The sequence below is a fragment of the Mesoplodon densirostris genome, chromosome 1 (genome assembly GCF_025265405.1).
Source record: "Mesoplodon densirostris isolate mMesDen1 chromosome 1, mMesDen1 primary haplotype, whole genome shotgun sequence".
Taxonomy (NCBI): Eukaryota; Metazoa; Chordata; class Mammalia; order Artiodactyla; family Ziphiidae; genus Mesoplodon; species Mesoplodon densirostris.
In genome coordinates this window covers 39,077,259-39,094,454 of record NC_082661.1, presented here as the reverse complement: position 1 = coordinate 39,094,454, position 17,196 = coordinate 39,077,259, and the positions used below count along the sequence as shown (strand labels likewise).

Sequence of the window (17,196 nt, the reverse complement as noted above, 5' to 3'; positions counted from 1 at the left end):
TGTCTCCTTTTGTTTGATTATCTATTGGAGATTTAATTGATGTTGGTTTCTTCTTTCCTCGCTTTCTTCTCTCTTTTTTTTCTTACTAAAAATTCACCATTTCAGATTTTTCATGGGATGAGTCTTGAATAATTAAGTATACTACTTGTTAAGACATAACCTAGAAGCATCTTTCTACTCCCTCTCTCAGTAGTGTTATAGAAAGATTACACTGAGTTTCACTTGTAGAATTCTCTTTGATGACAAACATATTAATATTTCCTTTCCCAGGCAGATTCCAAATGTGGCAGCTTTTAACAGCAACATGCTGGATGCTTCTTCTTGGACCTATATATAGTAGTCAAAATGAAGGAAGCTCAACAAATCCAGAAGCTAATATGAATATTGTAAGTCACTCATTAAGGAAAAAAACTAAGAGAAGGAATAATTAAGCTATTGTCATTTTAGATGCAATTGGTATGCCTGTCTAGTTTTTAAAAATTCTAAACTGATTAAATCTGTGTTTCCTCCCTTGTCCCTTGGCATAGCTAACTAACCAAAGAATTGAAAGACCTGACCCAAATTGGGTCAGTAATACTCCCTCTGCTGGTAGTTTGAGCTACCATCTCATGGTGGTTTCCTGAAGAGAAGATTCATGAGTTCCTACTGATGATCTCTATGGAGTATACTTGAGCTCTTCCAGAGGCTCTTTCTAGAGCAGTTCCTTTAATTTGTGAACTATATCCATGTAGATTTTCAGTTTAGTAAGCCAGATTTGGTTTGGGTTCCTTATAAACAAAAGTGTCTTAACATGCAGGAATTCATACCAGAACTGGACTGGAATAAAGTGAAATGGAACAGATCTAGGCAAAAAACAAAAACAAAACAAATGACAAATGTTTGCTAAATGCTTCATTCCAATGGAAATGTACAATTTCTTGTGTACATTGTGCACCCTGAAGTCCTCACCCATATCCAAGTTTGTATTAGAACTTTAAGAATGGAATTGTCGATGTTTTTTAATTAGTGTCTCTTCTTGTTTCTCTCTCCAAAGTATCCAGCAGGTACTCCTAAGCTTCTACCACACTACTGAGCTCACAGTCCATGAAAATATTTTCCTCCTCCTTCCACATTCACAGACACTTTCTTCCTCCCTGGTCTGGCTGCTTTTTGGCTATTCTCTAATGATAAGAAGAATAATAAACATTTATAGAGCACTTACTGTGTGTATAATCATCACAACATATCTGTGAAGAGATACTATTATTAACTTTATTTTGCAGTTAAAGTAAATGAAGCACAAAGGAGTTAAGTAACTTGCCCAAAGCTGCATAGCTAATAAGAGGAAGAGCTGGAATTCAATGTCATACAGCTTGTCTCTAGAGTCTGGGCTCTCATAACCAGTGCTTTATATAGCTGCACAATATGTGCACACCTCTTGTGAGTGCCCGGCCTGGGCAAATGCATAATCCTGTCATAAAGGCATATGCTTTGGTGCTAAACTAACTTTGACTTAAATTTTGCCTTTATCTCTTCCTACTGTTCAGTCTTGGACAGATCATTATTCTCCCTGAAATTCAGTTTTCTCAACTCTAAAATGGATATAATTCTATCTCAAAGACCTGTTATATGGATTAATAAAACAAGGGGGTATTAACCATCTTCTATGTGGAAGATGACCAATAAACGGTAGTTCCCCTCTTCCTTGTATATCTGTGGATGAGGTATCTTCTGTTTTTACCCCTTTAGATCCACTCTCTAGTCTTTACACCTTTCTTTCTGCCCTGTAAGAACTAGGTCAGTTAAATTCCTTTGACCTTTGGTTTTCAGTTCAGTTCAGCCTATGGACATATTGAGCAGGAGATCAGAAGGTGGGAGAAGAGGGAGACCAGATGGTTTACTGCCCTGTCTCCGTCCATAAGGTCATCTTGGGCAAGCTGTCTCCCTCTGCTAAAGGTCACAGCCCCTCTCAATATGGCCCTCTTTACTTGACTTTCTCATTCAGGGTATTGTAACCACTTTCTCCTATCTCCCTTCAGATCCAAGGTTGGTAACAACTCACTTGTTACTAGCCACAGGGTTCTGCACAATGCCGTATGGTTTCCTTCGTAAGATGAACGTGCCATTTTCCATCAAACATTTGGAGAGTGAACTAGAGTGCATTAATAATACCAGGCCAGGGCTTCCCTGGTGGCGCAGTGGTTGAGAGTCCGCCTGCCGATTCAGGGAACACGGGTTCGTGCCCCGATCAGGGAAGATCTCCCATGCTGCGGAGCGGCTGGGCCCGTGAGCCATGGCCGCTGAGCCTGCGCGTCCGGAGCCTGTGCTCTGCAACGGGAGAGGCCACAACAGTGAGAGGCCCGCGTACTGCAAAAATAATAATAATAATAATACCAGGCCAAGAAAACCAGCATGTATGGAAACCCACAACCTTGCCTTACCCATGCCTTTGCATGCATCCTCCTTTTAAAATCCTCCTCAAGTTATCCTGATTTTCCTGCTACATTCTGTTCCAATACAGAGATGAACAGTAGGTTGTGACTTAAAGTACTATATTGAAATGTGGGTATAAAAATCAAGAGATTACATCATGAGGTATACCTTTCCGTTTCCTCTTTTTAGAACCAGATTATTTCCTACTGGGGTTACCCTTATGAAAAATATGACATTGTGACAAAAGATGGTTATATCCTCGGAATTTACAGGATTCCTCATGGAAGAGCATATCCAAGAACAGGTAGGATTTATTTCATTATGAAAGGAATAGTGCCTAAGGAGAGATTCCTGGATGTGATGATAGCAGCAGGGCAGCTTTATTCTGAAATAGAGCCTATTCTCTTCCATAAGTGGAGGCAAATCATCACCACCAACTCTACTATTTCATTTGCGTAACACTTTGGAGTTTTTAAAGCATTTTCACATGCACTGTTTACTCTTTCCTTTCCTCCATCACTTTGTCCTCTTTCCAAACAAACACAGAAACAAAAGAAAACTTGGTCTTACTCTAGAGATACCACTTTCCAGGCTTAAAAACCAAAACTCTAGGGTCATTTGGATACTTTCCTCTCCCACGCTTCCTATACCCAGTCAATAACCAAGACCTATCAATTTTGCCTTCCAAACTTCTCTCTAATCTGAAAACTCTCAGCTTCACTATTGCTCAAGTCCAGGCTTCGACTTCACCATTATCTTGTGTTCCAGCTACTACAACAGCTTTCTAACTGGGATTATTTCATTTGTAATTAGTTCTCTATGCAAGTCACTGGGATTTTATTTTTTCAAGTAAATCTGACCCTATTCGTTCTATACTTCAATGCAGTTAGAGCCATTTCTAGCTCCCTACAATATAGGTTGATATCTATAGAGAAGAGAGGAATCCACTTGGCAAGAACTATTTGCTTTCTTCTCTCATTTCTTAGCTCCTTTTGTTCTTTGGAGCATTGTATAACCAAAATTTCCAATATCAGAAGGGTTAGGTATTTAAACAGACAATCTAGATTTTAAAAAAGAGAAAGAGGTGGAACGGTGCCATTCACTTTATAGAACTGACCATCCCCTAAAATAACTCCATTACCTTTGGAAATACTCACAAGAACTTTGTTTCCCCAAACTTTTATCTTATCAGTTCTGCCAGGTAGCTGCCCAAAGGCATGCTATGAAAGCTGTCTCTGCAATGCGAAGCTGCCTGAGGGCTCAGATGAGAAAGGGGCTATGGATTATGACCACTCTTTGGCTGTAATGTAGCAGAATTAGTAACGCCTCTTCTTTCTCTTTTTCCTCAAAAGATGGATTAATGGATATAAACTTTAGCCTCACCTCCAGATGGCTGAGGCTTTCTGAGAGGCCAATCCAGCCTACTCAATCTCAGGAAGCTGGTCTAGCTCCAAAGGTGACCTAAGGGAAAGTCCTGGGGTACCAACACAGCATCACAAACCATTTATAAAAGACAGAAATATCCTAGTCACTTCTCTTTCTCTTCTATGTTTTCAGCACCACTTCCCCATTTCCTTCTTTTTTTCTCTTTCTTTAGTCAAATTGTTCCAATTCTACTTGTGAGTAGGATGTTTACATCAAATTAACAATTTTACCTTGTGTAAATTTCACTTAAAACCTTGTGTTTTGCTGTCTGACAATGCAAATTAACTAGCATGATGCCAGGCATTCAGGAGACATTCAATAAATGGTATTTTTATTGTCTTTGTTATTATCTTGGAAAAAACTTAGTTTTGTCACCAGATGCTTTTTGAGAAATAAAATGTCGTTAATGTGAATAATTGTAGAGCAGATATTTACTGTGCTGGACAGAACTTTGTGTATTTTAATTGTAATTTAATTCTTATAACTACGCTATAAGATAGCAATTTTTATTATTCCCCATTACAAAATAAGTTAACTAAGGCACAAAGAGGTTAGCTCGTAGCAGAAGAGAGCTTAAATCAGGGCAATCTGACTCCAATAGCTGTATAACAATACAATACATTGCACATAATCCTGATTTTGCAAAGAGAAAAACAAGACATAGAGAAGGTAAATAACTTGCCCAGCTTCAGAAGTAGTTCAAAACCCTAGAACCTCGGCTTGCCTGGTGCCAAATTTTATCTCTTAACTTTCCTTCTGTATGGCAGGGAGTCAGGAAAAAGAATTTTCTTGTAAGCACCAAGGAAGTTCATATAAAAAACTCCTGTTACTTGTATTTTGCAGCTGCAAAGCCTGCTGTGTATCTGCAGCATGGCTTAATTGCATCTGCCAGTAACTGGATTTGCAACCTGCCCAACAACAGCTTGGCTTTCCTTCTGGCAGATGTTGGTTATGATGTATGGATGGGGAACAGCCGGGGAAACATCTGGTCCAGAAGACACGTGAAATTGTCAACCACATCAGCAGAATACTGGGCCTTCAGGTAAGGAGAATACTACCAATGAATAAAGTGTGTACGTTGCTCATTTATATGGATGACTGCTCTTTGAATTTTCCCTTTCCGTCCAAATGCACACTGTGGAATCTACAAGAAGGAAATGGACATTTCTTTTTCTACGCAGGTTTTCTTCACAAGCTCTGAAGAAATGCCCTTATTATTGCATCAAGAGTTGTTTTACATACTCCACTTGGCGTGTGTGTATGTAAAGTATATACGCAAGAACAAAAAATCAAGATGCAAAGATCAACTTTAGAAAGGTTAATTCCAGGACTATCATATTGTCAGTGTGCACCCCAGAAATTTACTTGGTACCCTTACTAAAGAGGAAAAATGAAACTGATCAAGAAATGGGACCAGGAACAAGGTTCTGGTTGAAAATCCTGGGAAACAGACATTCATGATAAGCCAAGATAAGCCAAGCCCTTTAGCATAGATGACACTCCAATTCACTGAGTAGTAAAGGAACTCTACCCTCCATAGGCTGGTGGTGCTGAAATCTGTCCCTGGAGCTGAGTTGCCAGCAGCCCCTGTGGACGCTGTCTTCCTTAGAAGTTAGGCCAGCTGAGTCACAGAGGCAAACCCAGCACCTGTAGTGGAGCTAAGAACCATTCCTTGAAGGTCACTAAAGCTGTTTGTTCCTTGGCCTCAGTCCTGGAAGCCAATTTGCATTCCCTAATTCCACATTCCAGGGCAGTTGTGTCATGGCACAATTGCAAATAACATCATGATTCCCTAGATGAGTGTTTTCCCAACTACATACAGGAGAGAAGCACCTGAAGTGCTTGATAAATATGCAGATGACCAGGCCTCTTCCCTGGACATTTTGATTCAGTCTGTCTGGGCTGAACTCTGCAAGTCTCTTTGCTTTATTCTGTTTTTAAAATAAGCATTCCAGGTAATTTTTCTTTTCAAGGGAGTTTGGTAAATCTGCTATAGAATTAAGTGAAAAGCCTCTGGAGGCTTTTGCAAGTCAGATTTTTCTGATTTCAGTTTCTTAATAAAGTTATTCTTGCAATCAAGGTGATATCCTCAAAAGTTGTACAGACGCATGATATCACGTATTGATTCCAGTATTACATTTGACAAAAGCTAAACATCTAGGTCTGCAATGAATATGTTTAAGTATTGCAAGCCTAAAAATGAGATGAGTTTTTTTCCAATGTTGTTGTTCTTTTTCTTTGGCAGTTTGGATGAGATGGCTAAGTATGACCTTCCAGCCACAATCAATTTTATCATAGAGAAAACTGGACAGGAGCAACTCTACTATGTGGGCCACTCCCAAGGCACCACCACTGGTGTGTTTGGGGCAGGTGTGATCTGAGAGTGTCAGGGGATCTTCTTCATATTCACAAAAGGGGGCAGGATTTCTTCCCTCTGTGCAGTCTCTAGCTTGGGGACTCTGAGTTGGGAAACAATCTTGTCTGGCTGGCTTCTAAAGAGTAAATAAAGTGTGGATGACTTAGGGATTTTCCTCCCAGGACTAAATCTGGAGATTGACGGATAAGCCTGAAAGAGAGACAATTATTTATTTATTCATTTGCATACCCAACAACACTTGCCAGACACCAGGTTAGATACTGGGGAACCAAAGATAAATAAATATGGTATGTATCTCTCCCTTAAAGAGCTCACAGTCTAGTGAGGGACACTTAAAAAAAAAGCAGAGGATTACAAATCTCAGTGATTATATGTCACAACCAGTGTGACTTTTAGTTAGTTCCCAGTGGGTGCTGGGGTAGGCTAGATGTGTGTGGGTGGGCTACGTTGGCAGTGCCATAAGGCACTCTATTCTCTTCACTGTTCTCTGTTCAGCTAGAGACCTTGACAATACCAACAGCATTTACACCAGTTATTTGAGAGCATTGTCATCCATATTTTACAAATGGCTGAACTTAGGAATCCTTTCTAATGGTGATAAAGCCAATTAGAAAGTGTGTATGTATATATATATATATATATATATATATATAAATCTAACCTTCAAAAGAATTATTCTATAAGGATTCTATTTTCCATATTTATAGATAGAGAAAACTGAGACTCATACAGGGGAGGTTAAGTTGCCCAAGTTTTCACATAGCTAGCAAATGGGAAGCCAAAGTTATAGCCCAGTTTTGTCTGATACCAAAGACTATCGTCAAGCTAGAATGGCCCTTGGAGTTTACCTAGACATGCCCCACACTGTATGTTTGAACCCTTTCTGCAACATTCTCTATAAGTAGATTTGCATCCTTCAGGGACAGGAAACTCACTTTATTCTGAATTAGCCAGTTCCACCTTCAGAAATTTAAAAATCCTTCCCTAAAAATGGCATTTACTCTGAGTTTCTTTGTTTTTTTTTTAATATAACTACTTTTACTATAATTTAAAATGAATTAAGAATTGTTCTACATCTATGAATTAGTATCTTCTTCCCTTTCAGCTTTCATAGCATTCTCTACTAATCCAGAGCTGGCTAAAAGGATTAAGATATTTTTTGCATTGGCTCCAGTCACCACTGTGAAATACATCCAAAGTCCTGTGAAAAAATTAACAACTCTTTCCAGAAAAGTAATCAAGGTATGTGACAACTTTCCCCCAAGTTTAAATCTGTAGTAACTAAAACTAGCCCTATTTCCATTGATTTCAAGAGAAGACAGCTTGAGACAAATAACATTTTACAAACATCTAGGAATGCTCGAGGTACACGTGTAGGTTTACTGATGATGTACAATTTTACCAACAGGGTTCAGGGTGCTCACTCTGCTGCCATTCTACCCTGCTGTCTTCATTTTTAACTTAGAGGCTTGTCTCTCATGTCATTCCTCAGTCACAGATACAGCAAAAGCTGATTTGATTGATTGATTGGTTTAATCTAGTAGGTTAAATTTCTCTTTGGTGCCCCCTAGTTTATCAGGGACAGTATCGTGTAGTAGTTGAGATCACAGCATGTGATTTTAGGGTGCCTGTGGGGAGAAATGAACTCAGGGTCTTCCCACTCCACCATTTTGCCTACTCCCCTCTGCACTAGGTGCGTTTTAAATGTGACCTATTATCTACAGGGGAGTTCTACTTAGTGCATATTAATTTTCTATTTTATAGTTGAAGAAATTCAGGATAATAGAAATTAAATACTTTCCTAAGGTATAAGAGACAGAGTCTAGAATCAAACCAAGGCAACCCTGACTCCCAAGGCTTACCAATTTCCTATGGGGACTAGTTTTTTAGGGGAAGTCCCAAAAAACACTCCAAGTAAAAGATCTTGGGAAAAAGCATCAAGAGGTGAGATGGGGGGACCGAAAAGGTGGGTTGGAAAAACTACAGAGACAAAGTTTAATGGGCCTCTTGGTTTCACTGAGGACTAGCACTGAGCAGGTATCACCTGTGTCTAGTCCTTGTCTGAATTACCACTCATTTTCCACCCTTGACATTCACGTTCATGAAAATTGATGGTGTCTTAAATCGATCTTGCAGGTGTTGTTTGGTGACAAGATGTTCTATCCTCACATATTTTTTGACCGATTCATTGCCACCAAGGTGTGCAACCGGAAGATATTTCATCATATTTGCAGCAACTTTCTATTTACTTGGAGTGGATTTGACCCAAAAAACTTAAACATGGTACGTGTAAGTAGTCAGATCCAGGAAAGCAATTGCTTTGTTGCACAGAGGTAAGGAGAGGTCATTCTAAGTTGCATGGAAACCACATTTCAAAGTCTCCTTTTTGTCTCCTGGAATGTAGCTAGCATGTTTATGGCTTCCAACCAAAGCTGAGAGTCCACCTGCTTTAGCAGGAGGATTTGAGAAGTCTCTGCCACTGAAAATTCTCACCAATTCTTGTTGTTGGACAAAGTGCCACCATTTAAAAGTCCTTCACTTAGGCTATGGTTTTGAAATTTATCTTGCTATGCCTGAGCCCTATCTCAGACAGACTGATGTAGAATTTCAGGGAGTGAGCCCAGCCATCTAATTTTTAACCAGTTTTCTACTTTCATAGGTGATTTGGATATAGTCATTTTGTGAACGACTTATGTCTTTTATCCAAAGGGGTAAAGGAATGTCTCTTCAGTAACAGCTACAGACTCACTGTTCAAGTGATACTGAGAGGGATAATTGTTGAGGTTCTTATCAAGTCCTTTCCAACTTAACTGAGAGCCTTTCCTTTCTTAGCTACCTCTAACTGACCCGAAGGGTGGGAGGGAGAAAGAGACGAAGCTACTGTCCCCAGCTAGAGTGGAGACAGGTTTGAAACCAGGGGTGGGACAAAGCTGAAGATGGTCTCCATCTGTCTCACAGACTTCTGCCTAGAGCCTTGCCTCCCTAGGTGGATAATGCTGATTAATATTTTCCTTGATTTCAAGCAAGATTTATAAAAGGCTGTTTATGCAAAGCATGCCTTAGCCACTGCCTTTCACATGACCTTCTTACTTTCTCAATTTACTAGGGAAACCATGCTTGCCTTTCGCTTAGATGGAAGTGTACCGTGTAGAGCTAAGTAAAAAGACCTTTAAGCAAACTCAATAGAGACAATTTCAAAAAACACCCTCTCAGCATGGCCTAAGAGTTTGCTAAAGAAAGACTTCACAAAATGACATCCTAGAACATTCGTTGGGGGCCCTCATTATACATGTATGTAGTCAGATTGCCCTTTTTCGCTCGCTGTTATGGACTGGATTATAGAATATTACAGTGCCTGCAAAGATGTTTACTTTAGTGGAGCATAACCAGGGATACACAAGTAGAATTTGTAGAACTTTCAAAAATTACACATGTCCAGAGCTCAACCCTAGAGATTTCGATATTGTTTCATAGGTTTGGGTAGCTCATAAGTAGCTATATTTTTTAAAGCTCCAAGATGTTTCAGATACTCACTCTGATGGAAAATAACTCTTTTGTATACTAAAGCAAACAAAATGCTGTTGGAAATATTTAAAAATCAAGATTTTTTTGATTCAAAAAGAAATCCAATCATTAATAGAGGTTTAAATACTGGATGGATTATGTCCCACAAACTGTCAAAGAGTCCTGCAGAACATTTACCAAATTTTTAAGAAGCCATGATAAAACATTGAGATCTGTTCTCAATCTTTCATGATGAACAACTTTCTGGTAAGTCTTAGGACTTACCACAGGGTGAAGGAGAAGATCACTGGAGATTTTGTCTCTTGACTGTCTATATTCTTGGACCTGTCTGAGGTAAGGCTGGAAAGAAAAGGTACATTACCTTTTGTCTTTGACCAGCAGGATGCCCTCTGTGGGCTTTACAAAGATACTGCCCAGGACAGAAGTATGGAAATGAGGGAGAAGAAAGTTCTTAAAGACGGGCTTCTTTGGTTAATATGTCTTTAGATGGTATGGTACATGTTTATTCCTTGAGAGACAGAGGAGAGAAAGAAAGAGAAAAAAATACTCAGATTTACTTGTGGTGTGATTATATGATTAGCCTTCAGGTAAGAATCTTTTTACTTTGCAGAGTCGCTTAGACGTTTATTTGTCACAAAGTCCTGCGGGAACATCTGTTCAGAATATGCTGCACTGGGCCCAGGTACATGCTCCTGTTCCTGATATGACACGCACGTATCTCTGCAAGATCCCTGAGGAGCACTCCCAAGAGAGCTCACTGCAGGGTTTTGCAGGTTCTGCTACTGTCAGGTGGATGTTTCTGGAATCAGCATCAACTCATGTTGATTTCCTTTATTCCTTTCTATTCTCCATGGCCTCTGTATCTGGTGTTTGGGTTCCCAGGTATTCTGACTGAATTCTGACCTTTAGATTACTGTGAACTGCCTTTTTTTAGGAAAAGCTTGTGTTTCCTCTTTTGCAAAATCGTTAGCTCTAATAGAGCTTTATATAACATGATACAGCTATTCCAAAAAGATCTGTTTATCCTCTAATTGGGATATGGGCAATTTCAGAGTGTGGAAATATTGCTTAATTCAGAAGGAAATTAAATGTTAGAGAGGGATTAAAATAGATTAAGTGTTTCTGTTTTTACTCTCAGTTTAAGGGTTATGTTTCTTTTGTTACTATATTACTCAATATTTGGCAAGTCAAATTCAGTTGGTATAGCTTTCTGACCAAGTATGTATGAGTGTGTGTATGGGGGGATAGGTCTTCCCAAGGTTTTAATACTTAATTACACATTTTGAGTTTTAAATACTTTAAAACATTTAATAGGGATCTGAGATCCCTAGGAATTTGAATTTTAACCTACACCCTGATAGATTTGTTCCATGCTTTAAAGTTGAGAATCACTACTATAGATAGTCTGAAATACTAGTTGAGGATTTCTGAAATTCTTTGAAGAGTTCCACCCCCAGAAGATAAGCCTTCAAGTTCCTACAGGAAGAAAGATATTCTGGACACAGGGCCTCCTACTGGTGAGGAGACAGGTAGACTCTGATAGGCATGCCTTTCCAGGAAATACAACTTCAATTTCACATTTATTGAGCACTTACTATGTGTTCTTGTTGTCCAAATATACAATTTAATTCTATCTCATTCTTTCTTATGAATTCTCATAACAATCTTTCAATGAAGACATTGATATTCCCATTCTACAGATGTCATAACCAACCCCTTACACATGTCACAGCTGACTCTTCTTAAAGATATCTCTTCTCCTTTGACAGAAAGTTCTGTTCAGAATAGAAATAACTGGGCATGGGGAGATAAAACATTTGGTCATAAGTTATGTAGACAGCTAAGGTACGGATGATGATGATAGTGATGATGGTAGTAATACTAATAAAAAGAGTGATTTCTTGACTATTCCCAGGTGCTACATGCTTTTTATGCATTACCATATTTAATCTTCACAACCCTATAAGAAGAATATTATTGTCATTTCCATTGCACAGATGAGACAATAGATTTAGAGAAGATACATATCTTGCCTGGATCACAGACTTAATAATCCATTAAGCTTGTATTCAAACAAGGTCTGTTTGATGCTAGAACCCAAGTTCCTAACTTGTACACTCTATTGCCTTTCATTGATGAAAACCTACAGAATTTCAACAGCTGCAGACTACTGCTTCTGTCAATATAAATCACGATGGGAACCATTTCAAACAAAAAATCAGAACAAAATCAATTAATCTGAAAAAAAATCTGAGATTCAAGTTAAGGGAAAAAAAAATCCTAGGAGTAGTCTGAGAATAATTTAATGAAGTGCTTGAGGTAAAGGTAAAAATTATCTGCCTCCTCAATCCAACATGGGTGTCAAATAACAGAAAAAGGAACCCCTAGAAGTATTAATGCTTCTACTCTAATATCTGAAGTCTAAAATTTTAAATGAAAAAAGGTTACATATGCTGTCTCAGACACTCAGTCCATGGCCATATTACTGACAACATGGCAGGCTGCTTGGCTCTACAGACAGGAGACAGACAAACAGAGGCTATACCTCAGAAAGCCCTGAGGGTGTTCTTTGAGTGAGCATTCCTTTCAAAAGTAACAAAAATGTTTAAGAATAAGGAATATAATCATAATATCTTAGACCATATGACAAGGATGATAAGGCATAAAGTTTTTAAATAATAATGGCAGTCATTTTTTACTGTAGGAAATGTATAGTTGGTGCCTTTTTAAAATATATATATATAAATTCCTGAAGCCAGAATATTCAAGAATCATTCGATTTAGCATCTTTCAAACATTTTCTATGTATATAACATTGTAATATTTAAAGCCATCACTGCTTGAGGATTTTTGTTGGAAAAGTATAGAGGGGAAGAAAGGATTGTAAGTCAGTTCCGTGAATTAGTATCCATTTTTATCATTTTTATTCTTTGACTTATTAAACTTTATTAACTTTTAGCTCATGTGCTACAGAGTGGGACATTATGTCAAACCGTTTTGTAAATTTTTTGTTAACTGTCTTTAAATGTATGTTGTTTTCTTGCATCATTTTAACATGTTTATTATTTTTATCTTATTATAGGCTATTAATTCAGGTCAGTTCCAAGCTTTTGATTGGGGAAATCCTGATCAGAACATGATGCACTTCCACCAGGTACAATATCAACAATAATCAAACAATTGCATACAGCAAATGAACTTAAAAAATAGTATCTACTCATCAAGCACCTACTAAGCCCCATTCACTATGCCAGATATTTTGTATAGATCAGATGTTGCTTATTGGGTTCTTACCATGTGCCATAACATTATTTTTGATCCTCAGAATGACCTTCCAAGGTAAATATTATTGTCTCTATTTTTCCAGAAGCTCAGAGAGTTTTAGGTAAACAGTCAAAATTATTTAGCTTATAAAGAACCAGAATATGACACAGGAGTTCCTGGATCAAAAGTCCATTCTTCTTCCACTACACTTATTCCTTTTCAAAAAATAGAAATTCTCAGCACTTAATTAAGACCATATTTTAAAGAAAGAATTAAAGATACATAATTTTGTTTCTGGAGCATATTCTCTGGCTTCTTAACTGTCTCTCATAAAATGAACTAACATTTTCCTAATAATTCTTTGGGATGTCATTTACCAGTCATTTTTTAAAAGTACATGAATTATTAGAGATATTCCAGACAGGAATATCACCTTTAGGGAGAAGCAGTCCTATCTGCAAGATAATGATATGTCAAAATATTTCTTGACATTATACATGCAAACTTTTGGAGCAAAAACTCTATATTAAAGCAAAAGTTGTCGTTATTACTTTTTTTTTCAGTGTGTAAGGAAATCCAATGATGGCTTTGGCTTCTTGCTGATAGACTGAGTTTAAATAAACAAATAGTCATCAAAGATACATGGGTTTTTCAAATCAAGGTTATGGACGGAAATTTGGAAATTTTTAAAAAAGAAATTTCAGTGCCACCATAACTACAATAGTGAAAATGTATAATTTCAACTAGTGTGAAAAATCTGATTTTTCTCCTAAACTGCTATAGTTGTATGTGTGTGGGGTGGTGTGTGCCCACACACACAAACTCACACACTGTGTCAAAATACTATTTACTCTTGCAATTAACCAATTCCTTGTCCTAGCAAGAGTATATAGTTGCTTTAATAAAAAGAAAAGCTTTTTATTTTTATTTTTATTTATTTATTTTTGCGGTAAGCGGGCCTCTCACTGTTGTGGCCTCTCCCTTTGCAGAGCACAGGCTCCGGATGCGCAAGCTCAGTGGCCATGGCTCACGGGCCCAGCCGCTCTGCAGCATGTGGGATCCTCCCAGACCGGGGCATGAACCCATGTCCCTTGCATTGGCAGGCGGACTCTCAACCACTGTGCCACCAGGGAAGCCCGAGAAAGAGCTTTTTAGATGATGACCTTACCCTATAAGACTCAAATATCTATTTGAATGAGAGTTGAATCACAAGTATTAACTTCATCACTGTGCTTACAGATTCTATCAAAATACATGGCCATTCAGGTTCAAATATGAATCTTTTGCTTGGAACTTTGGGGGTAAAAAAGAAAGCCTAAAACAGACTGAGAGTGAACAATATACAAGTTTTAAACATCAATAACCTTTCTCACAACTGTAAGTAATATCCCCATAAATTAGGCAGGTGTGATTACCAATATAATCACCAATCCTGTATAACTAAGAAAGTAAAAAAATTATTTCTTGACCAAAAGACACCATATATCATTTGGATCTTGATCTTGATGTTCATTTTTGCTTTGCCATCTTCTGGGCTCCCCTATTCATTCTTAGCAGGGTATTAAATTATTGCAGTAAATGTATTCTCATTTCAGAGGCCCCTGAGACCCACTTGTGCCTTAACACTTGCTAATAGTTTTGCCACGCTGTGCTGTGTTGTTTTTCTATTCTTTATGTCTCTCTATCCTTGCATTTGAATATTTATGCTTTGTATTATTCTGCTGAGAAAACTGTCAAGTCAGGAAAAGCATGCTTCTTCTTTCATCAGTTGCACTTTTGCATTGGGGCCTTGCGCCAGGCTTTTCTGAGTTCACCCTTCCCTCGAGTGTGCTACTGGTCAGTGCTAATCTGCACTCATTTCCTTCTTTGCCCATCACATTGCCTTCTCATAGCTACACATTCCCATTTACCACTTGCTCCTAAGCCCAGGTCCAAGGCCTCCCAGTATTACAGGGTAGGGGAATTATACTTGATATATTTGGTAATGCAAAGACCCATCCAGTGACAGTGAAATGTGGAATGACTATACCAGTGCGCTCTGCCTCATATGTCTCTACTAGGAGAACTCAAGGTGCAGAGTCACTGAGTCAGGGGTCTCCCCCAGGCACATTTCTAGTCCTCTTAGAAACCTTTCCCTAGCCAATGTTACTGTTTCCTAAGGATTTATAACCTGGTCCATGTTACCTTTTCTTCCTAGTCTTGCTGCCAAAATTAACTATGCTGTATTAATCTCCTTGGACTACCATAGACTGAGTGGCTTAAACAACAGAAATTTATTTCTAAGAGTTCTGGAAGCTGGAAGTCCGAGATCAATGTGCCAGCACAGTCAGGTCCTAGTGAGGGCTCTCTTCCTGGACTGCAGAAAGCCACCTTCCTCATGTGTATCCACATAGCCTTTCCTCTATGTGGTTGACGAGAGAGAGAGACATTAATCTCTCTCTCTTCCCCTTCTTATAAGGCCACCAATCCTATTGGATTAGGACCCAAACCTCATGACCTCATTTAACCTTAATTACTTCCTAAAAGCCTTGTCTCCAAATACAATCACCTTGGGGTTAGGGTTTCAACATATGAATTTGAGGGGAACACAGTTTAGTCCATAGAATATGCAACTCTTTCCATTGCAAGTAGTAGAAATCAACTTTATTTTATATTTTAAAAAAATGTTTTAGTTTTACTGAAATAAAAGGTATAGTGTTAAACGCACAATAGCTAGGAACTTACATACCGTCCTCAGGCTCTATCTTTCTCTCTCCCTCTCAGTCTCTTTCAATTCTGCTTGCATATGCTGTTTCCATTCTTAGGCTATTTCCAAGATAGTAGTACAATGGTAGCGGTGTGTACCTAGCTCATATAGCTTTTTTTAACTGCAAACTCAAAGAAAATGGCAATATTTTCTCAATAGCTCTGGTAAAAAGTTCCCGAGAGAACTCTAACCCAATTTTAATAATGTGCCCATCGCTCATGCAATTATACTGCGGCCAGAAGAATGAAGGACTAATTGACCAGGACTGATCATCCTGGACCACTCTGGAACTGGGGTTTTGGGATTTGTTGAATCAGCACAAGAAAGGTTGTGTTACCAGAAAGAAGGGAAACTTGCCAGGGGATTAACATCATAGCCACTCTATTTCTCTGTAACGGGCTGGCTCCTTTTAAACATTCTTTTCAAATGTCTTTTTTGTACATTAGTCTCAATGCCCCCTAAAGAGTCTTCTGAAGGGTTACTAACTCCCCTGAGCCCAGATTTCTGCATATAAGAAGGGGTATTTATATTTATTCTATCCAATATTTTGTTTGAAATGGATACACTCTCAACCCAAGTGCTACTAGAAAGATGGTCCCCCATAGAAATGAGAGCCTCTCTTCTTCTGGGATCCTTTTCTTTTTTTCCAAAAGTGAAAATCAGGAATATAATGGCTGTCTTTTTTTGATCCACAATTCATATTATTGCACAAAAGTACTTTCAAGTATTTTTAACATGTTAATGTTTATATATCATTAAGTATGTCCTAATTGCACATTTTTAACATTTGAAGAACTTCCTTAACAACTGACAGTTAACATTACTTCTATAATGTGGTTTTCTGTGAAAACTATTTTTCTCTCTCTTCAATTTTATTTAGAGTACACCTCCCCTATACAACGTTTCTAAGATGGAAGTTCCAACAGCAGTGTGGAGCGGTGGACAGGACCCTGTGGCTGATGTCAGAGATGTTGAGAATTTACTTTCTAAAATTACCAGGCTTATCTATTTCAAGTTGATTCCACACTACAATCACATGGATTTTTACCTTGGACAAGATGCACCCTATGAAGTTTACCAAGACCTAATTAGATTGATGGAGGACCATTTGCAAAATTAAATACACTTTCCTTTCTCTAAGGAAGCGGGTTTTTGTCATAAGAATGTGGCACACAGACCCTAAGGTGACCCCTCCAATAATTTTCACCTCCCAGTGTCCATGAATTTGTGTAATCTTCTCCCCTTGAGTGTGGGAGGGACCTGAGACTTGCTTCTAGACAAGAGAATTGGCAAACGTGATGAGATGTCACCCACTGATTAGATTCTATTATGTAAGAATCCATCTTAGCAGACTGGAGCAAGAGATTCTCCTTGTTGGCTTGAAAAGGCAAACAGATATGTTGAGGAAACCCACATGGGAAGGAACTGTGTGTGACTTCTAGGATCT

The 17,196-nt window shown here is 38.4% G+C and overlaps 1 protein-coding gene across 2 annotated transcripts; it reads left to right on the top strand.

Moving 5' to 3' along the window:
* The first annotated feature begins 275 nt into the window (after positions 1-275).
* Positions 276-16,869, top strand: LIPK (lipase family member K). Of its 2 annotated transcripts, none has more exons than XM_060116698.1 (9): positions 276-386; positions 2,602-2,716; positions 4,681-4,879; positions 6,083-6,192; positions 7,320-7,456; positions 8,351-8,497; positions 10,350-10,421; positions 12,822-12,893; positions 16,630-16,869. In XM_060116698.1, the coding sequence occupies exons 1-9, from the start codon at positions 282-284 to the stop codon at positions 16,867-16,869; spliced, it is 1,197 nt and encodes a 398-aa protein (XP_059972681.1). In that variant the 5' UTR covers positions 276-281. The 2 variants fall into 2 exon arrangements, with proteins under 2 accessions (XP_059972681.1, XP_059972593.1); XM_060116610.1 differs by having other exon boundaries at positions 282-386; positions 4,780-4,879.
* The last annotated feature ends 327 nt before the right edge of the window (positions 16,870-17,196 follow it).